This window comes from Aspergillus stella-maris, assembly GCF_047715825.1.
Source record: "Aspergillus stella-maris strain CBS 113639 unplaced genomic scaffold BDV14scaffold_57, whole genome shotgun sequence".
Lineage (NCBI taxonomy): Eukaryota > Fungi > Ascomycota > Eurotiomycetes > Eurotiales > Aspergillaceae > Aspergillus > Aspergillus stella-maris.
The window spans coordinates 19238-42489 of NW_027396851.1; the positions used below are offsets into that span (position 1 = coordinate 19238).

At 50.7% G+C, this 23252-nt stretch overlaps 6 protein-coding genes across 6 annotated transcripts; 3 read left to right on the forward strand and 3 right to left on the reverse strand.

Moving 5' to 3' along the window:
- Window positions 1–330: 330 nt before the first annotated feature.
- Window positions 331–751, reverse strand: BDV14DRAFT_203242 (uncharacterized protein; the record flags this gene model as incomplete). Its single annotated transcript, XM_073774242.1, has 2 exons — window positions 331–538; window positions 633–751. The coding sequence occupies 2 exons, from the start codon at window positions 749–751 to the stop codon at window positions 331–333; spliced, it is 327 nt and encodes a 108-aa protein (XP_073624891.1).
- A 903-nt stretch (window positions 752–1654) lies between these two features.
- Window positions 1655–3150, forward strand: BDV14DRAFT_210806 (kinase domain-containing protein; the record flags this gene model as incomplete). Its single annotated transcript, XM_073775974.1, has 6 exons — window positions 1655–1769; window positions 1825–1943; window positions 1976–2159; window positions 2225–2646; window positions 2695–3002; window positions 3039–3150. 6 exons carry the CDS (start codon window positions 1655–1657, stop codon window positions 3148–3150), a joined length of 1260 nt encoding a protein of 419 aa, XP_073624892.1.
- A 315-nt stretch (window positions 3151–3465) lies between these two features.
- BDV14DRAFT_179249 (uncharacterized protein) lies at window positions 3466–5820 on the reverse strand. The gene is made up of 2 exons (XM_073769729.1): window positions 5334–5820; window positions 3466–5277 (listed from the first exon to the last, which is right to left on the reverse strand). The coding sequence occupies exons 1-2, from the start codon at window positions 5455–5457 to the stop codon at window positions 3881–3883; spliced, it is 1521 nt and encodes a 506-aa protein (XP_073624893.1). The 5' UTR covers window positions 5458–5820; the 3' UTR covers window positions 3466–3880.
- A 403-nt stretch (window positions 5821–6223) lies between these two features.
- BDV14DRAFT_179255 (OSTA/TMEM184 family protein) lies at window positions 6224–8834 on the reverse strand. The gene is made up of 7 exons (XM_073769730.1): window positions 8534–8834; window positions 8455–8472; window positions 8348–8401; window positions 8208–8295; window positions 7130–8146; window positions 6717–7075; window positions 6224–6656 (listed from the first exon to the last, which is right to left on the reverse strand). The coding sequence occupies exons 1-7, from the start codon at window positions 8635–8637 to the stop codon at window positions 6482–6484; spliced, it is 1815 nt and encodes a 604-aa protein (XP_073624894.1). The 5' UTR covers window positions 8638–8834; the 3' UTR covers window positions 6224–6481.
- Window positions 8835–8909: 75 nt separating this feature from the next.
- On the forward strand, window positions 8910–18950 carry BDV14DRAFT_112712 (putative fermentation associated protein (Csf1)). The gene is made up of 3 exons (XM_073765714.1): window positions 8910–9138; window positions 9187–9222; window positions 9279–18950. The coding sequence occupies exons 1-3, from the start codon at window positions 9083–9085 to the stop codon at window positions 18763–18765; spliced, it is 9579 nt and encodes a 3192-aa protein (XP_073624895.1). The 5' UTR covers window positions 8910–9082; the 3' UTR covers window positions 18766–18950.
- A 566-nt stretch (window positions 18951–19516) lies between these two features.
- BDV14DRAFT_179267 (elongation factor 2) lies at window positions 19517–23110 on the forward strand. Its single transcript, XM_073769731.1, has 5 exons — window positions 19517–20002; window positions 20082–20097; window positions 20200–20257; window positions 20314–22748; window positions 22804–23110. Exons 1-5 carry the CDS (start codon window positions 19995–19997, stop codon window positions 22819–22821), a joined length of 2535 nt encoding a protein of 844 aa, XP_073624896.1. The 5' UTR covers window positions 19517–19994; the 3' UTR covers window positions 22822–23110.
- The last annotated feature ends 142 nt before the right edge of the window (window positions 23111–23252 follow it).

Below are 23252 nucleotides of genomic sequence, written 5' to 3' on the forward strand. Positions count from 1 at the left end.
GAATTATTGCCAACATACACCACGGCCCAAAAACAATAATCCCAATCCCAAATCTGATAAAACCAAGCCAAAAGGGTATCGTCAACTCCGCAATGCGTCTCTCGTTAAATCATGCTCGTGAGACCATGTATACCAGATACATGCCTCTCAGACTCGGACGGGACCATGGTCTAGTCTCCGTTTTTGTCCTTCTTGTCCCGGTCCCTGTCCTTGTTCTTGCCCTCATCCCCATCGATCTCCCCACTCTCCCCAGAACCCCAAGTAATAAACCCGCTTCTCGGTGCCAAAACAGCCGGCTCTCCCTCTATATCTTCGCTCTCCTTGTTCTCCTCAGCAGTCGGCCAAATACCACGGTCCTGCAATATGACCACTGGGCGACACGCTGATAACCTCATACGATCGAAGATGCGGCATGTACCCATGGCTGCTCTGGTGCTGTCCCGTTGCAGCCGTGTGCGGGTTCTTGACGGAGATTGTTATGTGTGGCTCGTCTTCGACGAAGCGGCCGCGGTATATGGTGTTTGGGTGGACCAAGGACCTAGATAGGTAGGGAATCAACCGTATGAGTTAGCACTAGCTCTAGAAGGTAAATATGGGGATTTTTTGTCGAATCGGTATAGTATATTCCTTACCTGATGTAGGTGACGGTGGTGGTAGGATCGGGTTGCATTGCGGTTCTGTAGGCCGCTTGTAATATGGCTCTGGCTGTGCCTTCGTGCGCGGGCCTCATGATCTTCCAGATGTATTTCATTGCTTGGGTGGGCAGTTGTGTTTGTTCTTTTGCTTTGGTTTGGGCATCTCGAGATAGTGTGGAAGGTCGAGTATTGCTGTTGATGCTCGATGCTTGAGGGCGAGCAGAGATGGTCGGTGCGAGATACCAGTGTTAGGTGACAGCCATGTTGAGGTATTCCTTCACTTGAATAGACCATGGCCAGTGCTACCTTCGGATAGGCAGCCTTTGGACTCTACTACCTAGTTTTGTTTAAGAAACATTGCGCATGGCGAAGGAGAGTGATGGACTCAATAGAGTGTTTGATACCGGGAACTACTTGATGAGGTTCTCTATATTACTCCAGTACACCTACAACGTGTAGACAAATCTAGGTCTCTGTTCTCACAGGGCTCGTGACCACCGGTGTCTCAATCAGACCCTATCTTGAAGCTTCTCCACAACTGTAGAAGGAAATAGATAGTACAGGCACTGTTGAGGAAAGAACCAAGGAGCCATATTATTCTTCGCTCCCCAACCACCAGCCCATTCCCAATCCCTCGATTTACCCGGGTCTTTTGGATGTGATAAGAAAACCACTACTGTCTTGATAACTTTCTTCAGCACTTGGACAGAGGTGTGTTACTCTGTATACTCGTGATGGGTCAGCCCTAGGTCGCCCGCAATCACGTGCTCCCCAGGGCCTATTGATCCCATCTTGGTAGGCAACACCTTCCCCCGGCCTGCCTCATACCTTACATTTATGCGAGCTTCGCTATAATCTTTGGCTCGAGATTTTTCTTCATCAAGTGCAGGCTCTTCAAGTCGCTTCCTCGAGTTGCTGTAACTCCGCACTCCAAGCTGCCTGCGCTTCCCACTAGAGTTCTCCCCATACGACGCCCAATTATCTCTCATCTAGTACGTCTCAGACGGTCTTTCAGTATCATGTCCGACTCCAATTTTGAAGAGTTCTACTACCCCGAGATAGATGTTGAGGTAGTGGAGAGGTATAGACCAAACGGCTTCCATCCCACAATCATCGGCGACACTTTCTGCGACGGTCGATACTCGATAGTTCACAAGTTTGGGTACGAGCTATTCGTCAATCTGGCTAGCTCGTGATCACAGGTTTTCACGTTATGTGGCTCTGAAAATTGTCATCGCAGGCGAGTCACAAGAGAGTCGTGAGGGTGGCATTCTTCGTCTACTGGCGAAGGGAATCCGAACTGCGTCGGTAGGCAGTTTATTCCGCCGCTTCTCGATGAGTTCTTCTCCGAGGGTCAGAATGGAAGACATCGATGTCTTGTTCAAGAGCCTGCTGGGTATAACGTGGTAGCTTCCAAGGAAAACAGCTCGAGTTGCATGTTTCCTCGGGATGCTGCGAGGTCCATAGCCGCCCAGCTCATTATGGGCTTGTACTATCTGCATAAGAACGACATATGTCATGGAGGTACGCCGCTACAAGCTCTATTTCCCCATTCAAACTTACTCTCGAGGCTTGCTTATCCGAGACAGACCTTTATCCACACAATTTCCTCCTGCGAGTGCCAGGCTTTGACAACTTGGATCCAGCTGAGCTCTACGAACGCCTTGAAAGACCGCTTGAAATCCCTCTCAGACGACTCGACGGGAAGACACCTGCCCCTCATGGACCGCCACATGTCTTCTTGGTATGGAGAATGCCTGCAACCAAGATGGAAGACCCAGAGATCATCACCACAGACTACGGTACATTTTTCGTTGCATCCCAGACATCATCTCCAACACTTCAAACGCCAGACTTATACGCCCCACCGGAAGCACTTTTCGAAGAGCCCATCACGATACCCACCGCAGTAGATATCTGGACACGAGGGATCAGCCTGTACGAAGTTCTTGGCAGACGCCGCCTCTTCGAGGCCTTTGCATGGTGTCCAGATGATATAATTGGTGAGATGGTTGACACACTAGGGTAACTTCCGCCCAAATGGTGGGACTCGTGGGAGGCCCGTTCCGAATCTCTCAACCAGAACGGGGCCTGGGTTAGTGACTTCAAGCGCTTTAAAGACCCTGACTCCCGGTCTCTGCATCAGAAAATGTGGACTATGGAGCGCGGCAAGACGCCAGAGACCTGCGAGTGGGATGTGCAGGGTGGTGAGATGAGAGCGCTAGAGGATATGCTCAGATCGATGATGTCCTTTGAGCCAGAAAAGCGACCAACAGCAAATCAGCTTCTGGAATCTGAGTACATGGTCAAATGGGCCTTGCCGGCATGGGAGAGGCAAAAACAGAGGAAGATGGAGAAGGACCGGAAGTACAAGGCTTGGCCTACTCAGGGATTTGCACCCAGTTCCGACCCTGATACAACTGGCATCGAGCAATTCTCCCCATCACGTGCCCTTGCTATTGTTCAGGCACACCTCGACGGCAATGAGCCATTATCGATCGTACTGAGGAAGTAACGACCTTGATGCACGATGGATTCCGGAAAGGAAGGCACGACACCAGCACAAGAAAGAAAGGAACAGTCTCGATACCCCTCAAATGGGGAAGACGCGATGGATCGAGGCTCTCGTTTTTTGTAGCAATAGAGATGAAGCTGAAATGTGAGGAAGATTGGGGACATGGCGTTTACGGACATGGAACTGGCACACAAACCACGGATAGAATCATGGAGTATTAATTTCGCAATGTAATGTTAGGAGGCATGGTTATCTTAGGCGGAGTTAAAGGGCGGAGTGAATGGTATAAAATTGATATCTTCACTCTTCATTAACGTTCATTCCTGTTCAGATTGAGTGGTACCTGTAGCATGCTAAAGGATAGTAGCCATCACCGACAATGGAAACCCATCGCCAACTTCCTGTCGTGCGCATACCTTCTAGACTGTCTAAAAGGTGCACCGGACGAGACCCGGAGTAGACATCAAGTACTTGCCATCGACTGAGTAGCCTGGCTGCGGATTCCTCGTATACTTCATTAAATAAATAAATAGCCAAGAAGCAAAAGCACGAAATCAAATGCTATGATATTGGGGGTATATACTCTCGCGTGGAGATGGAGACTATATTATTGCATATATATAGGAAGCCAAACAGCAAAACGGGATGGGGGTATGATGGTAGCTAGACAGACACGACACTAAACAAATAAACAACTTGGACCACATCCGCCTCACAAAATCAAATCACATCAAAAAGCCACGCCAATAGCCGAATGGCGGTGCGGATCGTGGTGCTGGTCGAAGGCGTAGTAGTCGTAGGGGTGGTGGTGATTAGGGCTTAGCTGAGATTGCTGCTGCGTTTGCGTTTCGTGGATAGTCGGGTGTGAGCGAGCGTTTTCGTCGGATAGGAAGCTTGATTGGGTTTGGCGGGGGGCGAAGGGGTAGGATGGGTATGGGTATGAGGCTTCTAGGTCATTCTCCAGTGCTAGGCGGGAGTCGAGCGTGGATGTGCGTGCTGTCATTGTTGTTGCTGTCGTTGTTGGGGGCGTTGAGGGGGCGGGGGCAGAGGTGGGGGATTTGAAGCCGGCGGGCGTAGAGGTGATATTATTGTTGATCGACCCAGCGAGGGTTGACCCACTTAGGGTACGAGAGCGGATGCGCATGGAGAGTTTGTCACTTAGGCTTAGGCTTGGCTTGCGCGGGGACGAGGGCCGTGTACTTGCAGGGGTCCTTGGGATTGTGCTTTGTTGGAGGAGCCACTGTGTTACACGGCTGGAGCGGGATGGGGAGGGGTTTTCGAATGACTCGGGATGGATGGCGTTCACGGGGGTTGAGAGAGGTTCGTACGAGGCACGAGGGACCTTGACAGGAACAGGCGGGAGGGACTTTTCCTGTGGTGCTCGTGCTTGGGGTTTGGGAATGGTGTGGATGTTCGACGCGGTGACGTCGTGTGACTCTCGGCGAAGGGGAAAGTTTGAGATAGGTTCCGGCGGCCATTGTCGAGAGGTGAGTGCCGTGCTAGCCAGGCCAGTGGCTATAGACGCAGTAGAAGATCGAACAGAAAAGTGTGGAATCAGAGGATGGGCGACAGGAACTTGCCTCTCTGTAAGTAAGTCGAGAGTTGCGAGGGACGACCGGCGGGACCCGGACCCCACAGGTTTTCGAGGTAGGTTGAAGGAGGACGAAGGCCGGTGGGTATGGCGACGAATTGGATATGAGTAGTCTGTCATGGTTGACATTGCTCTCGGTGGCCGAGTGATCGGTGCCTGCTGCGGTTGGCTTTCCTCAACGCCAAAGTCGCCAAAGCGGGGGAGGTCAGACAGGCGGTTAGCTGGACTGTGGATGCTCAGCTCGAGGGGATGGTATTCCGTTGAAGCCTTTGTGATTGAAATTGGAGGCAAAGTGGTCACTCGTCTGAAGTCTGTCGGTGCGCTGATCCTCACTGGAGCGGTTGACTTGCGTTTGAAAGACATGCTTGCCCGACTGGAGGCTCGTGATGCGAGGTTTCTGCCCTCTTCCTTGAACCAGGTAGGAAATGACGACGCTCGCGGTGGACCTGGGCTAGGTAGATCGTCATAGACAACCAGTTTCATGGGTGGGACGAGGTGAGGTTGAGAGTGGCATATTTGCATCTCTCGTTCAGCACCTATGGAGGGGGCAGAGTCAGTAATAAGCGCCGCGGTGGGTGGCTATGCACCATACCTCTGCCCTTCAGGGCTTGTTGATGATGGACGCGATCATCATTGCCACTTGAATCGAGGCAGGACAAGCAAGATGAGATCCAACCAGTGAATACAGACCCTGCTTGCTCAATTGCCCTCTGCATCGCTACCAGAGCTTAGAGCTGGCGGTCCATTCCCTGGGGTGGGGAAACGCCAGGGACCTGAGGTGAAAGAGAATGACAGAAAGAAAAGATGGAATAGTAAAGAAATAGAATACAATGAAAGAAAAACGGCGGTCAGAATGAGAGACGAGCGAGGAATCAACCAACGCAAACGTCGTCCAGGACATCAAGAGGGACGGATTGCAGTAAAAAGGCAGGAACCGGCGGCAGCAGAAACAGAGATAATAAAAACGAAATGAGCCAGGGCGAGACCAGCTAACCTTCAAACCAAGGGTCTTGCTTCATCCAGTTGGACAACAGTCAGAGGATGATTCTGGCCAGCGTTATGCAACGTGGGCATCAATCGAACCATTTCAGGCACCCTTTGGTTCTGATAAGACCACGAGAAGGAGCCATCTAGCCCGAACATGTCGCAGACCAGTCATCATGCTGCATTGCAGCCCCCCCAGCCAACGTGTCGAACCGTCGATCCGCCTTTGTGCAGAATGCACGTCCCATTTGTTGGTGGCCTGTGGAGATGTCACATTGACTTGACCAAACGTCTGCCGAATCACCTGGAGCTGAATGGACGGTGCATCGTGGCGGGCGCGTAACGGTGGATTGCTATTGCTTGGGCCGCTCAAGTAGGAAAACGGACCCTGCGGGATGCTGATCGTTGGCTAAACGGGCCTCGCTCTTCTGCAGGCAAGCAACTAGCGTACAAAAGAAGGTGGATGGATTTCTTTGTGCGGAATGGATAGACACGAGGGGAAGATAAAATGGCGGGATGATTGCAGGAAGAGATGAAAGAAGAGAAAGAAGACGAGGAGAGGAGAAAAGGCCTCGGACCCTTTGAAGTCAAGTCACCTGATTTATGCTGGACAATACTACAGAGCGCTCTAAATACATTCGCAAAATGGCCCAGAAGATATAAAGTAAGTATGGACAAAAAGAGTGCAAAGAAAAGAAGTCATTCATCATGCTCATCCACGTGCATTATTATTGTTATGCACCAAGGACCGTTGCACTACCGGCCCCAGACGTTGTCGTCTTCCAAGTCTCCATAGTTCCAGGTATGTGTTTTAGGGCTTATGTCTTCGTCATCAGGATCCAGCAGCTTTGTTTGCTCGGTGGTGTTCTGGGTGTTCTCGTCTCCATGATTGGTGGTCGGTAGTTCTCCGACTGGATCACCAGATGGCCGTCTGCAGGGCAAGTCAGCAATGTCGCACCAAACTGTTATATGAAACGAGTGCACTACATACTGGAAGTGCTTGTGTTCCGGCTCGGCCGCAACTGATCCATAGGCTCGTTGGATCTGCTCGCGCTCTTCCTCCTCCGCCTCCCGGTCTTCCACCACAAGATCGACCAACTGACTGCGACGTGAGTTCTGTGACTTTCCCGAATCTGTGTTTTGTCGCTGTGGCTCTAGTTTATCACGATGTTCTCGCCGTGAACTCCTCGAGGAACGACCTTCGCTTGCTCGGCGGCTGCCTCCCGATGCACTAATCTTTTTGCTCTTCTTCGATTTTTTTACCAGCTGCGGCTGCTGGGTAGAAACCGAAGCAGCGGCGGTTCCCAGTCGTTGGTCTCTTGGGACTATGTTTGCAGTGATAACCGGATACTAATACAGTTTAGCTTGAGGCACCTCCTCTGATCGTGCTAGTACTTAACTCACATTGAAGTCCCCAAATTCCAGGTCTCGAGCTTGCGAGAACAGTTTCTCGTCGTCATCATCCAAGGCAGCCTCCTCAGATGCACTATGTGAACGATATCGGTCCAGAGTGCTGCTGCGTCGATTACTACCACTGCTACCCTCGGAACCAGCGAGTAAGGGAGTTCGGCTGTTGATCTCTCCCGGCTTAGGAATCCAGTATTTGGCTTTTCCACCACGCTCATATCGCATACCGTGCATGACTCGCCTTACTCGAGAATTCGATTCCTCATGTGCAATGATATGGTCGCCTGAATCAAAGAGTCTGTAGCCATAATTCTCGCCGCGCAGGGTCATTTTGGTATCCTCAATCAGATCCTTTGCCCCAAAAGCGTCACGAAGAGCGTATTTCACCGGAAGGCGAGCGGACGAGATTGTCGAGTCCGCATAGTCATGCCATGAAAATGCGTACCAATGAGCAACCGCGAACATGGGCATCTCAAAACATGTTAGGCTGTCTTGTATTGCAGCTGCGAGATTGTCCGGCGTATAATCCCCGGTGCCATTGGGCAAAGCCCCTAGCCACTGTAGGATTGACAAGAAGAATCCTTGCCAGTAAGAGGCGAAGATAATCAGCTTGACACAGAGGAACTTCGGCACCGGTCGAAATGGGGCCAAGTCGTGATGAAGGCAAACCCAGAACAACGCCAGCGAATAAAGACTAATGGTGACGCTTATGTTGTACAGTATACCTGTCCAGAGGTAGCCAGAAGACAAGCCCAAATAGCCTTCCTTGTAGGTATCGGTTGCTTTCATTATGATGGAGACGATGGCAAGAATGGGCTTTAGCCATGTATACTGGAGGATGCCCCGCTTCACGGCGAGAAAGGTATGCGGGTCAGAGATATCGACCTTTGGCAAACAATGGTTGAGGGGCCAGGCATGCTGAACCGGTTGGCGACCATGCATCATGATAATCACAGCCCGCTCGCCGCCTAGGAAATTGATGAGAAGCTGGAAGAAGGTGTAAATCGTGAAGGCCTAGGAACGCGCAAGTCAGAGAAAAAAAAAGCAAATGCTGATGTCTAGTAGTTGTACCCACTTCGTATACATCACGGATAGGCGCCAACCATAAGGAAGCCTTGAGCGATATGATACTGGTCCAGGAAGATATCGCGTAGATTGGGACCCTGTTTGAGTGAGCTGAAGCACAGGCAGCGGTATGCGAAACCCGACACTGACATCATGAGGATACGAACGACATATCGTTGAAGAAGCGGCTTGCGGTAGTTTTTTCTGAGCATCGAAATCAGCGCATGACGCGGGGAATTATGGGATGGTGTCCGTACGTCTGAAGCCATATGGACCTAATGCGGAGGCATGCGGTTAGTATACTTCTGCGAAAGACAAAGAAACCCGAGTCCGTACACAAAAGAGAGCAATGTAGCAACTAAAGAAGAGACACCTGCGACTATCACTGCAGCTCGAGCCAAGCTCGAGCCAGTCCCACCAGAGGATGAAGCTGTCACCATTGTCGCAATGACTCGCGGTCGTCAACCGCGTGCGCTGCTCACGGCTCGATCAACACATGGCGGACAAGAGAAGAGCTCTGCAAAAGAAACAGCACCCCTCAAACTAGCGCAGGAGGTGAATCAAATTCAATCCAAGACCGGAGATAGATGAGATTGACGGCTCGGAGGTGAGCACTGAGCACTCAGCAGGCTGCAAGAGAACGGCCGGAGCTTTGACGTGACGCCGCGTCCAGAGCTTCTCCAACGTCGTCCCACCGCCTTCGGTCCTTCTTCATCGCTCTGCACCGCGCTCGTCATCACATGCCGTCATTGTCATTTTTGGAGTTTGGGATGTTTTTTGCATTGTGTTCAACTGTTCCTGGTGTATCAGTGGTCGCTCGGGGCGAAGAAGTTTGAATCCGGCCGCCATGTTGAGGGCAATCGGCAACTGCCTCACTATCGCGAAATGGCCGCTTCTTCATTCACGACCTTGGCCTTGACCCCAGACCCAAGTTTCAATTGGTACAAACTTCACCAAGGCTTTTCCTCGCGCTTCTAACGGTTCTATAGGTTTTTTCTTCTCCAGATCATTGTCTCTTGCATCCTGTAAGCTAGACTTGTCTCCTGAATCAGGACTATTGGCTGACCCAAACGCTGCCTAGTGTGCTATTCTTCTTGCTCTACTTCAACCGGCTTTTTGCGACTTTATTATCCTACGGAATACGAGCCTACACATGGCATTACTACCGAGCCTATGTCGACATCAATGCGATTCAAGTGTCACTGATTGGAGGGAGAATCTTTTTCAAAGGCATCCGATATCACGGCGTAAACGAGACAATTTTCATCCATGGAGGGTTCATAACTTGGAATTATTGGAAGCATGCCGTGCGACGCACAGATATCTCCCGACTTGGCTCTGGCACGAAACATGCTCGATCTCCGGGAGACGCTGAAGATGCTGCTAGCAGGAGCGAGAGCGTTGGTGAGGAGGGAGGGGTCGACTGTCCAGCTGCCCTACCCTGTCGCATCACGGCCAAGCTCTATGGTCTAGAGTGGTTCATATATAACCGGACTCCGGCATATGACAGTATTCTCGCCGCTTTCGATCCCGCACCGTCAAGTCAACCACCCGGTCCCGGGAGCGCATCATCGGACGCGAGCTTGAAAGGCAATCAGCCTGCAGCATTCTCTACGAATGGATCTGTGTATGATCATCAACCTGCCGCTGATGGTGCATCTGTTCTTGGCGCAACGACGAAACAGGACGGTGACACCACGCATGAGATTGGCGACAATCTGTCCAGCTTCCTTCAGCTTTTGCCTCTAAAACTTTCATGTGACAAGGGTGCTATAGTTATGGGAAATGAAAATACAAGATCTGTCTTGACTACGACCTTTGACTCCGCAACTGGTCTAATCGAAGCGTGCACTGCCGCAAGTCCACTAGACCTATATCGACAAGTGTTTAGCCTTAAATTCAATCACCCAGTTGTGCAAATGAGACCCAACCCAGATTACAAACAGAGCCAACTGAATGCTGCAAAGGGACTCAATACAACGCGAGACGAAAACCACGGGACCAAGAGAAAAAGGGACACCATATTTAATTACCAATTTCAGAAGCGCCGCGTCTGGCACAGCGTCCGCGACCTCATACCATACTTTCAAACTTCGGTCGAGTCATTTCACGTGTCAGATAAGCGTGCCGGTACAAATCCAAGAAACACAATTGATGCCAACCGGGATTCGCGCTGGGTTGGTCTTTCGCGTTACCTAGACCAGGAAAGTCAAGACGATCATTCCGAGTGGGACTCAATAGAGTATGGCAGATTTTCCACCATTTTGGACACCCCAGGCATGACTGTTGTATACTTTTGGGATATCCCCGGGACGGTTAGGGCACACTCGGCGGATGAAATATCTTGGTCCGAAAAACCTGCGGACATAAATGGCGCGCCGCCACCCGAATGGGGTATCGATGTGAAGCTTGACGGCGGAATGATCAACTATGGACCTTGGGCGGACAGGGAACGTGTCGGCCTACAAAACATTTTCTTCCCCAACACCTATCGGAATTCTCAGCCTGCCGAGCCTTTGCAAGCCGGACAATCCAGACAAAGCTCAAAATTCAGGTTCCGGGTCGAATTTGATAAAGAAACAGTGCTTCGTATTCCTACGCGAGAAGCGTCCAAGGACTGGCAATGGAAAGGTCGTGGGGATGCAGTACGAGGTGCATCTAAGTTCAAAAAGCAACAACGCAGGAAGCAATCTCGAGCTGCTGAGAACGAAAAAGGCAACGTTGGCCCTGATATTCGGCCTTTTGGATGGTTCTCACTGCGCATCGCCAGCAATTCGACAATCAATTATTCCATGGATATGGCGGCGGGGAAGTCAGGCTTCGCAAGTCAGCTTGATCTTGACCTTCGTGATTCAAAGATGTCCTCGAGTGTCAACCATGCAATGTTATGGAGCTGCCCCAAGCAGCTTATAACTTGTGATTTATCCGTCCCTCTGTCCTGGAAATCTCTCCGTACTTGGAACTTCGATGTCGAGAGCCAGGACATGGAGCTATTTCTTCTGCGGGATCACATATTCCTTCTAACAGACTTAATTACTGATTGGGGATCTGGACCTCCCTCAGATTACTACACATTTGTGCCATTCATCTATAACCTCAACATGTCGTTCACGAACATGCGACTATTCATCAATGTCAACGACTCGAACATTGTCAGCGACCCTACCGATCTCAGCGACAATCGTTTGCTTCTCATCAAAACCAACAAGCTCACTTCGAATACCGTTATCCCACTGAACAAGTATCGTGCTGAGCAGAACGCGGTTCATTTCGATGTCAGTCTGTATGAAGCCGAAATCGACTTTGTAGCCCCGATGTGGGACACGCTGCATACGTTTTTGCAGAACAAGACAACTGCAAACCTGGAAAGGCTCAATATCAGTGGTTCCTACAACTATTTTCTTTCTACCTCTCCCGAGCTTACAGATACCCTACTACTCAACATGCATGGCATCTCTCCAACGCTGTACATGTTTGGGTTTCTCATCAAGTATTTTATGACGGTAAAAGAGAATTACTTTGGCGAGGAAGTACACTTCAGAACGCTCGAAGAATATCAGGAGATTGCATCTTCTGGGGACACTTCCGCAGGACACAATGGAATCAACCCGAATAAGAAAACGAACGACCTCGATGTTGTATTACAAGTCACTGTTGACAACCCATGCGTTCTACTACCGGAGACCTTATATGATGACTTAAGTTACGTGAGACTTACTGCGCCTTCCCTCGAAATCGACCTGCGATTCACGAATTATTATATGGACATGCAATTTTCCCTTGCGCCTTTGAAAGCAGCTTTAGAATCGCACTGTAAGAGAGAGCATCCGGCAATCTCCGATACCCAGCTCTTCCTCGATGGTGCCTCGATTTATGGCCATCGCATCTTCGGTCTACCGCCTACAGAGCCAACTTACGTCTGTAACTGGGACTTTGACATCGGAAAGATTATCGGCGAATGCTCACCCAGGTTTTTGGCCTCTTTGGGCAGCGCCTTGAAGAACTTTGACTTCTCCTTTGACAACGAAGAGAACGCACTCCCGCCTCTTTTCCCTATCGTTCTCCATGATGTGACGTTTTTGCGGGCTCGCATTGCGCTGATCCATATTTCCATCCTAATGGAAAACGAAGCGTTGATTCTGAAGTGCGATACAATTACGACCAGGTTCAATGATTGGGCGAATGCCAGATTTTCGAAGCGCATGTCTTTGCTTGTCCCGAATTTATCGATTGCGGCGGTGGACCGCGCCATGCTTGACACATTTGATAACACCAGATCGTCTGACGTAACTCCACTGGCTCTGTTCCAGACCTACATTAAACTGAAAATGGCTCAGCGTCGCAGCGATATCGTGGAAAGCCGGAGATTTCAACAGGATCATATCAAAGCCCATGACCAGAGAACTCAGCGAACACCCTGGCTCCTCTTTGACTGGGACGAAGTTGAACCAGATTCACCGTATCCGGATCATGGTACTGCGACTCCGCCAACGATTGCTATACCGACAATGCCTGAACCTTTGATCAGGGACTCTGGAATGCTAGGGCTTTCTTCAACGGGATACCCACAGGATCAAAGAAAAGCAAGAAATTTTCTCTTGCCTTCTGACAAGTCGAGCACTGGAAGTAGACTTAGAAGGAGACGGAGTCTAAACGAAACTCGCAGTATGTCATCGTCGACGCGCCAATACCTGGGGTATACAGGGCATACAAAAGATGACTGGAAAGGTGGCTCTTCTCGACTTACCCAAAGGAGATCTCGCCATGTTTCCCAGAACAATTTTAACGCCTGGGATGTCCCTGGGTTTACTTTACACCGGCTCCAGATAGACACGTCTCAACTGCCTCCCAGTCTAAAAACAAGCATTGACCATTCTAAAGCAGATCCTCCGGCACCTATGTTTGACTCACGGTTCTCGCCATTTGAGAATGACGGCGCAACCCACACTAACTTCATCATCGATCTACCCCAAGGAGTCCGAGGAATATGTACACCCAGATTTTTGTTTACTCTTCCTGCCTTGTTGGAGTCTCTGGAGCTTCGGCATCCTGTTGAAATAATCGACTCCTTACAGAAGGACATTATTTCAGATATAATATCCTCTGAGAAGGCTTTAGCGAAACCAAAGAAGGCCACAAGCTTTGATGTTCGAAGCCCAATCATATCGATCCAGCTACTCAACGACTCCGAGCCTTCCCATGCCAGAAAGGATACCTTCCGTGATGAATACAAGGTCGAAGTTTCTCATTTGAACGCAAAGTTTAGAACAAGAGTTGAACGGCAGAAAGACGATCTTCTGACGGGCGTCGGCAAAATACTTACTGCACATGTCGCAGCCGAAAGTCTCTCGCTGTCAGTTGGAAGTAGTCAACCAGACCAGCGCCGACAGAAATCTGAAGTCAGCTGCTCCCTGGGAGATTTGAGCTTCTGGACTGTGACCGCACCAATAACCAGGTCAAACTTACAGATTCGGGTCATTGACACAGTCACCTCGACTAAATCCGTTGAACAGCTTGCCTACCTTGTCCGTCGCACAACTACCATGCTTGACTCTACCACGTCTGCTTTCCGGCAAATCTCGCTTCGTGACCATAAGCGATTGCGCTTCTTGGTCCATTGTCTGACACAATCGGCTTCGAATATAGCGGACCCGGCATTCTTAACGCGCATCTCTCATATTCTTCGAGTTGCCCCTAAACATCTGCGCCAGCATGATTCTTGGAAAATCCTGTCTCGTATTCGCAACGTCTTCAACAGCCTTCCAATTGAGCAGCAAGATGACCTGACACAGAAGTGTCTCACGGACGATTTCACACTCTCATCAAATGCAAAGAGCGTCGTTCTATCCAGTTTCGATCAGTGGCGAGCCTGGGATCTGGCCCATGTCGAAAAGAGTTATGTAATGCGGCAGATATGGGATTCAACGGAGAAGGCCCCTGCAGCAAAATCAGTGAGCTGCTTCACCTCTACGATCAAGTTGTTTCGCTTCTCTTTTGATCCGGGTCCCAGAGAGAGCGACTTTGTGATACAGAACTTGTCCACTATCATCTCGTCTGATCCGCGACGGAACCATTCATATGAGACCAGAAAGGCGCCAAATACACTTGTCACTGTCGAATCATACTGTTCTTCCGTTAGTGTTCGCCTAAGATGGGAGCTTCTTGATTTGGTCGAGGGGCTTGTTCATGCCATGTCCACCGTCACACTGGAATCCACGACCTCGGACAAAGGCTCAGCGGATGATAGAGAAATTGCAGATGAAACTGAGTTACAGTTTGTCTTTGGAACAGACCTTGGAGCTTTGATTGTCGATGGCATCAATCTAAAACTAGTGCTTGCTGGCAAATCCCTCAGAAGCTCGGCAGTAATGAAGCCCCTTGATTCTCAAAGCAAGTATGCTAGCTTGCTACTAACCTCTGGAACCTCGTCCATTGAATTGTCAAACCTCCACAAGGTTATGATGCAGTGGAGGTTCAGCGACCCACACATATACTGTTCTCGTACGACTGAAGAGACAACTGATGTAACGAGGCATGATTGGAAGGTTGCAGTATCCAGTCGGAAGCTGAGATTTGACATGATTGAGGATCCGCTCGGTCTCGCTCATACAGCAGATCGGGTGATAGATGACGAGGTTCAATTCGTTCATCAACTCATCAGGAACTTGAATCTTCCAGGCCCGAAGCCTAAAAGCAACGCTGCAGACCAGAAGCCGTTGGAGCACAAGTTCCAGGTTGCTACATTCTTGGACGATTACCGTTTGAGCTTCCGCATACTGCCGTCTCTTGCGTATGTTATCTCTGGCGAGGTAGCAAGGGCCTCCATCATCTCCAAGCTCGAACCAAAGATTGAGATAGACTTTGACCTGAAACAGAATCGCCATGCTTTCCTCTCAGATGAAGGCAACAATTGGCAGTCTTTATCAGAGCTCAGCATACCACCAATTAACGGTCGAATTTTAGCCAACATATTACCCAATCGAACGGAAGTGGAAGTCGACATAACGATTGAACTTATAGAGCTAGAAGCAAGCGCGGTACGAAGCCTTCTAGGAGTTTTGACTAGACCAGAACTTTCCCACCTGGTATCTGACCTCAAGCAAAATGGGGAGTCTTTGGGCCTGCATGCACGAGAGGTGCTTGGCCTTCATGATGTGCCATCGAAGTCCAATCATGAGCCATCTGACTCAATATTCCTCTACAGAGCCAGGACTACGATGGCTGGTACCAAGATACACGCCACTGCTCCTGGACTGAATGGCAGAAATTATTCAGCGGACATGGGGTTGCATCTTGGAACAATACGGATGCGAATGAACAATGGGCTGGATGCTGGGTATCCGACGGAATATCCCGAGTTCCAGATTGATACCTCTAGGATCAGCTTTGATTTGAGCAAGAACGGTACCTTTAGCGCTCGTTCGTACTGCAGTTTCGCCGTTGATGCGAACATCAAGGGCTCATCCACTACTGACGAAAATGGGAAGACTCTGCAGTCTTTCCACTTGACCAGCAGGAATTGCGACATTCAGCTGTTCCCCGAAGCCGCGGCACTTCTGGTTGATGTCGCTACTCATATACAGGAGCGTATGAGAACTTTAGATCTTTCCCATGAAGTTAAACGTCTCAAAAGACTACGACATCGGGTTCATTCGCAGACAAAGCCCAAGACCCCAGAACTACCGAGTGTCCAGATGCCCAACGATGGCACTCATGGTCAGGACCTCTTCGGCGCCATGTTTTCACTCGATCTCAACAACATTCAAATCATCTGGAATATGGCTACTTATGCCAATGCGCCCTCAGATCGCAAACCTGACGACCTAGTGTTTTCCATCGGACGCGTGGATTTGTCGAACAAGAAAACGACTGCCGCTAAACTTCGCATCGAGGATGTTCAATTACAGATGGTTCCGGTCTCAGGTGATAGAAGGAAACGGGCCCTTAATTCAGCCCTTCTGCCGGAGTTAGTGTTCAATGTAGCATACTCATCCACTGCCGAGGATGTCCGGGTGGCTCTTCAAGCTGCAGGAAAATCGCTCGACATCCGAGGCGCTTCAGATTTCATTCTTCCGGGCAATATGATACAGAAGTCCATTGCCTCTGCTGTGAAGACTATCTGTGATGCCAACTCTATCGTTGTCTCCAAACAGTCGAATGAAAATGAGAGTACCAACGAACCCACCAAGCAACGTTCCTTATTCGGAAATAAACGGCTGCGCTCCGTGCTTGTCGACGTTGACTTTGCTGGGGCTATTGTTACCTTGCAAGGGAAGCAGAACAACGATCAGCAGGACTACCTTACTGCTACCTTCAAAAGCGGTAGAGCAGCAGAGTCGAAGTACAGCAAGTTTGCCCGAGATGATGCTACAGCTACTGCGACATTGCGGGCGCCTGGTGTTGCACTAAAGGTCCAATTTGAAGACAGCATTACTGAAGACTCTACGCTTAATGCAGAGTTGAAGATTGACGCATCCAACAATGTCCTATACCCAAGCATTGTACCTCTATTGAGGCAGATGTCAGAAACAGTCAAGGAAGTCATGGGCGAGCAGGCGAAGCCCAGGAGGCCATCCAACACCATGATGATGCACTCGCAGAGACTCATGCAAGAGACACCCCTTGACGGCAAGGACCCAACCTCAATATTTGGTCGATGCAAGCTTAACGTTGGCCTCTTAATTTGCAAACAAGAGTTCAGTCTGAGCTGTCAACCGATCGCTCGAGTGGCAGCTACTGCGGGATTCGAAAGTGTTTACGTCGCGGTCAATACTGTTCAATCTGATGATGACGAACGCTTCTTAGCGCTGTCTGTTGTGTTCAATGACTTTGGGGCATCTGTTAAACACGTCTACTCAAATGAGTCCACCGCGAGCTTCGAAGTGAGTTCAATAGTCATGTCATTGATGAACAGTCGACACCTGGGCAAATCTAAAGGCATCTCCGCTGCTTTACGCGTGAGCCCAATGCAAGTCATGCTCAACGTAAGGCAAGTTCAGGATCTATTGCTCTTCCGTGAGATCTGGGTACCAGCCAATGAGTCTATGGATTCAAACACAAACTTCGAACCGCAACCCACAGAAACGCAGGCCTATATCGTGCAACGTTACCAGCAAGTGGCATCAGCTCCGGCCTTCCCGTGGAATACCACTATCTCAATCGAGCAAGTGGCTATTCAGCTGGATATGGGATCGACATTGGGCAAAGCGCAGTTCGCAATTGACGACCTGTGGTTGTCGTCCAGCAAAACCTCAGTTCGTGAGCAAATTCTTTGTATTGGCCTCAAGTCTGTGGGGATTGAGAGCAAGGGCAGACTGAGTGGCTTGGCCGAGTTCCAAACTATCAATGTCCGCTCGTCTATCAATTGGCCGGATGACAGTGCAGAAGTCAAGACCCCCCTTATTCAGGCGTCAATTTCATTCAACCAGCTACAGGTCAAGGTCTCCTTCGACTACCAGCCTTTCTTGATCGCTCATATCGCGTCCTTCGACTTCCTAATGTACAATGTCGGCGGATCCTCTGACGAGTCGAACGAACGACTGTTCAGTATCTTGGACGGGGGTGAAGTACAAGTGTTCCTGACGACGTTGACGGCATCACAAGCCCTTGCATTATACCAGGCTTGGCAGAGGCTCATGCAAGACAAGCAAGCTGCATACGAGGCATCACTGAGAGAGATTGAAAGATACCTACGCCGGAAGGGCTCTGTCTTCTCAGATCGAACGGAAGTGTCAGCTCAGAAAACGACCAAGCAAGGCGAGGAGAAGTCGGAACTGGCGCCAATCTCTCTGCAAACCGGAGTGGTCGTGACGATTCACGCAGTCCATATCGGAGTCTTCCCAAGTACCTTTTTCGATAGTAACGTTTTCAAGTTGGAAGCCCGCGAGGCTCAAGCTCGCTTCGATGTGTCACTGGACAAAGGCAAGATTCACAGCGCACTCGGCCTCACACTCGGACAATTGCGCGTCGCCCTCTCCCCGATCGCCCGGCACGACCCCGTTGCGGTCGAGAAGCTCATCGTTAACGAAACTGCTGCGCGCGTAATCGAAACCCGTGGAGGGACAATTCTCAAAGTCCCCCGAGTCGTCGCGGGAATGGAAACATGGCAAGGCCCAGGGTCCAATCAAATCGAATACCTCTTTCGCAGCAGTTTCGAAGGCAAAGTCGACGTTGGCTGGAACTACTCCCGCATCAGCTTCATCCGCGACATGTGGGAAGCACACTCTCGTGCCCTAGCTTCACGATTAGGCAAACCACTCCCACCATCTGCTGTTCGCATCACAGGGGGCTTGAACGCAGAAGGTGGGGGAGACAAGAGCGATCAACAGGAAAAGATCACGGCGGTCGTTAACGTGCCCCAATCGAAGTATAACTACCTGCCAATGGAACCGCCCATCATCGAGACCCCGCAACTGCGTGATATGGGAGAAGCTACGCCACCCTTGGAATGGATTGGGCTTCAGCGTGATAAGCTGCCTAATGTTACGCACCAGGTTATTATTGTTACGCTTTTGGAGATTGCGAAGGAGGTGGAGGATGCTTATGGAAAGATTTTGTGGTCTTCTTGAGTTTTGAGCGTCTTGTTTTTATTATTGGCTTTTGTTTGGCGATAGACTGTTTATTCTGTATATATCACTATTAGCCCGATTATACCCAGTCTGAATCGCACTGATTGATATTCAGAACGAGGTTCCTTTGCTCTGTACTAAAGCAGCGTCACTCTGAGCTCAAAGTGGAAACGTTCAAAGCGGGCTTACAGCCTAAACTAAGCCTGTTTGGGACTGTGACGGTAACCAGCCAATCAGGGCTTGAGACGGTGCAGAGCTTGCAGCGCCTTTGCAGATTAATCAGCGGTACCCCACCACTGCCCCTCACCAGGGCTGCGGAAATTGGCAGGGCCGTAGCAAAGCGTGCGAAGCTTGCTCAAGCAGGTTGGTCTATCTATGGGGTGGCAACAACTGGCAACATGCTGATTTCACTGACATCAGATGATTGGGTGCGTACCGTGCGAAACACCAGCGGTGAGCCCGAGGGCAAAGCCTGTCAAGTGCACACTGCCCACGCTCTATAGAGTGCCATTTTTCTTGGAAGATTACCAACCATAGGTGCAATTGTTGGAGTCCCATGGAAAGAGGCGATATCAGCTTGAGGGTAACTGTTTTTGGTGCCCTCGGGGTGTATTCTGAGTCAAGGTGTATGTAGTAGGTTTTACAAGGAAGTTAGTGGTGACTTTGGACTGCCTACTCGGGTGCCCGATCTCATGATGTAAAGCCGGTACACCCGTCGGCGGGGAGATGAAGCCGCCAACAAAGATGATAAATCAACGATGATTGTAACTGCGCAGTCACAGACAGTTCATAAGAGCCATATATTTGCAGTCAATAATTCAAACAGAAAGAAGCTGTAGTATGTAGTAACGGAGATAAGAGGGGCACAAGCGGGTTGGGTCAAAAAAACGCACATCTGGAAAAGGAACTCGGGAAAAAACCAACCACCGGCGGGCCCCACGACCACTAAGACGGCGGCAGACTCTCGCTTGCTTTCCCTCTTCCCTTTCCCCTCCTCTCCTCCTCTCCTCCTCACTCTCTTCCCATCCCTCTTCTACCTCAGTCTCTCCCTCTGGAGCAGCGCACATAGACCTTTTCCCATCCCCAGGTCATCTTCAGGTCGAGCTAGCTCTCGGTCCTGGTCTTTTGTGTGTCGTTTCCTGCTTTACTTCTTTTCCTCTTCTCTTTTCTTCCCCTCTTCTCCCACACAAACCCCGCCTCTCAGGCTTTAACATAAAAAAACCGCCAAAATGGTCAAGTATGTTGTCCCACCCCCCGCCATCTCGATGGTTATTGCAAAATGAGATGCATCGAAATGCTAACGTGCTGTTCTATAGCTTCACTATCGAGGAGGTATGCCGTTCCCAGTTCATCCCAGCAGATCCGACTGCGCCCGGAGCTATAAAATTTTTTCTTATCGGGTTGGGAGACGATATGGTACTAACGAAGGACTAGCTCCGCTCCCTCATGGACCGCAAGGCCAACATCCGTAACATGTCGGTCATTGCTCACGGTTCGTACTTCCTCGTTGCCGGTTTTCTGATGACTTTGATACTGACTACTCTGTAGTCGATCACGGAAAGTCCACCCTCAGTGACTCCCTGGTCCAGCGTGCCGGTATTATTGCTGCGGCCAAGGCTGGTGACGCCCGTTTCATGGACACCCGTCCTGACGAACAAGAACGTGGTATTACCATCAAGTCTACCGCCATCTCCCTTTACGCCAAGTTCCCCGATGAGGAGGATCTTAAGGAAATCCCCCAGGCCGTCGATGGCTCTGAGTTCTTGATCAACTTGATCGATTCGCCCGGTCACGTTGACTTCTCCTCCGAAGTCACTGCTGCCCTCCGTGTCACTGACGGTGCCCTTGTCGTCGTCGACTGTGTCTCCGGTGTCTGTGTCCAGACCGAGACTGTGCTTCGTCAGGCTCTTACTGAGCGTATCAAGCCCGTCCTTATCATCAACAAGGTCGACCGCTCTCTCCTCGAACTCCAGGTCGAGAAGGAGGACCTCTACCAGTCTTTCCTCCGTACTGTTGAATCCGTCAACGTCATCATCGCTACCTACGAGGACCCCGCCCTCGGCAACGTCCAGGTCTACCCCGAGAAGGGTACCGTTGCCTTCGGTTCCGGTCTCCACGGATGGGCTTTCACTGTCCGCCAGTTCGCCGTCAAGTTCGCCAAGAAGTTCGGTGTTGACCGCAAGAAGATGCTTGAGCGTCTGTGGGGTGACAACTACTTCAACCCCAAGACCAAGAAGTGGACCAAGACCCAGCCCGAGATCGACGGCAAGCCCGTTGAGCGTGCTTTCAACATGTTTATCTTGGACCCCATCTACAAGATCTTCCAGCTCGTCACCAACGACAAGAAGGACCAGATCCCCGCTCTCCTTGAGAAGATCGAGGTTAAGCTCGCGAACGACGAGAAGGACCTTGCTGGCAAGCAGCTCCTCAAGACCATCATGCGCAAGTTCCTTCCCGCCGCTGATGCCATGTTGGAGATGATCTGTATCCACCTTCCCTCTCCCGTCACTGCCCAGAAGTACCGTGCCGAGACTCTCTACGAGGGTCCCGCCGATGACGAGGCCTGCATTGGTATCCGTGACTGTGACCCCAAGGCTCCTCTCATGCTTTACGTCTCCAAGATGGTGCCCACCTCTGACAAGGGTCGTTTCTACGCTTTCGGTCGTGTCTACGCCGGTACCGTCCGCTCCGGTCTTAAGGTCCGCATCCAGGGTCCTAACTACACCCCTGGCAAGAAGGAGGACCTGTTCATCAAGGCCATCCAGCGTACTATTCTCATGATGGGTCGTTTCGTCGAGCCCATTGAGGATGTCCCCGCCGGTAACATCGTCGGCCTTGTCGGTGTTGACCAGTTCTTGCTCAAGTCTGGTACTCTCACCACCTCCGAGACTGCTCACAACCTCAAGGTCATGAAGTTCTCCGTCTCCCCCGTCGTGCAGCGCTCCGTCGAGGTCAAGAACGCTGGTGACCTTCCCAAGCTTGTCGAAGGTCTCAAACGTCTCTCCAAGTCCGACCCCTGTGTCTTGACCATGATCAACGAGTCTGGTGAGCACGTCGTTGCCGGTGCTGGTGAGCTCCACCTCGAGATTTGCTTGAAGGATCTTGAGGAGGACCACGCTGGTGTTCCCCTCCGTATCTCCGACCCCGTCGTTTCCTACCGTGAGACCGTTGCTGGTACCTCCAGCATGACTGCTCTGTCCAAGTCGCCCAACAAGCACAACCGTCTCTACCTCACTGCCGAGCCCCTTGACGAGGAGGTCTCCAAGGCCATTGAGGAGGGCAAGATCAACCCCCGTGACGACTTCAAGGCCCGTGCCCGTGTCCTTGCTGACGAGCACGGCTGGGATGTCACCGACGCCCGTAAGATTTGGTGTTTCGGTCCCGACACCACCGGTGCCAACTTGCTCGTTGACCAGACCAAGGCCGTCCAGTACCTCAACGAAATCAAGGATTCCGTTGTCTCCGGTTTCCAGTGGGCCACCCGTGAGGGTCCCATTGCCGAGGAGCCCATGCGCTCCATCCGCTTCAACATCCTTGATGTCACCCTCCACGCTGATGCTATTCACCGTGGTGGTGGTCAGATCATCCCCACTGCTCGTCGTGTCCTGTACGCTGCTACTCTTCTTGCTGACCCTGGTATCCTCGAGCCCATCTTCAACGTCGAGATCCAGGTTCCCGAGCAGGCTATGGGTGGTATCTACGGTGTCCTCACCCGCCGCCGTGGTCACGTCTACACTGAGGAGCAGCGTGTCGGTACTCCTCTGTTCACCGTCAAGGCTTACCTGCCCGTCAACGAGTCCTTCGGTTTCCCCGGTGAACTCCGCCAGGCCACTGGTGGCCAGGCCTTCCCTCAGTCCGTCTTCGACCACTGGGCTGTCCTTCCTGGTGGTTCTCCTCTTGACACCACCACTAAGCCTGGTCAGGTCGTTACTGAGATGCGTAAGCGCAAGGGTATCAAGGAGGTTGTCCCTGGTTACGAGAACGTAAGTTTAACCCACATATTCTTTTCATGTATACAGCTGCTAACTCTATCAACAGTACTACGACAAGCTGTAAACACGTTCCATGCAAACCTACTAGAGTGCAAGCCTGTCTGGGCTGGCATTCTAGGTTTATGAGATTGATGAACGCAATACCCGGCCAATGCTAAAAGGGAGACAAACCGTCGCAACAAAAAGATATCGACAATACAGCTTAATGTCGTATGGGTTTTCGAGTAACTAGAGCAGTAGAAACCGGTGTGCTCATGCATTTGCTATGGCCTTTGCTTTTTATTTCCTTTTGTTATGTTTACGACTACGAATTTTCTAGTTGGACACGAAAAATATGATATTGTTCAAGTTCATATACTTCAGTAAACTCTTACCTATGTGTAATATTGTACGCCTCACTATGCCGTGCATCCTTTGGTTTTGCTCTGTAGTCCCGTTCATGCAGGATGTGAAATGTCACGTGACAAGTTGCATCCGCGTATTGGATCCGCGCAT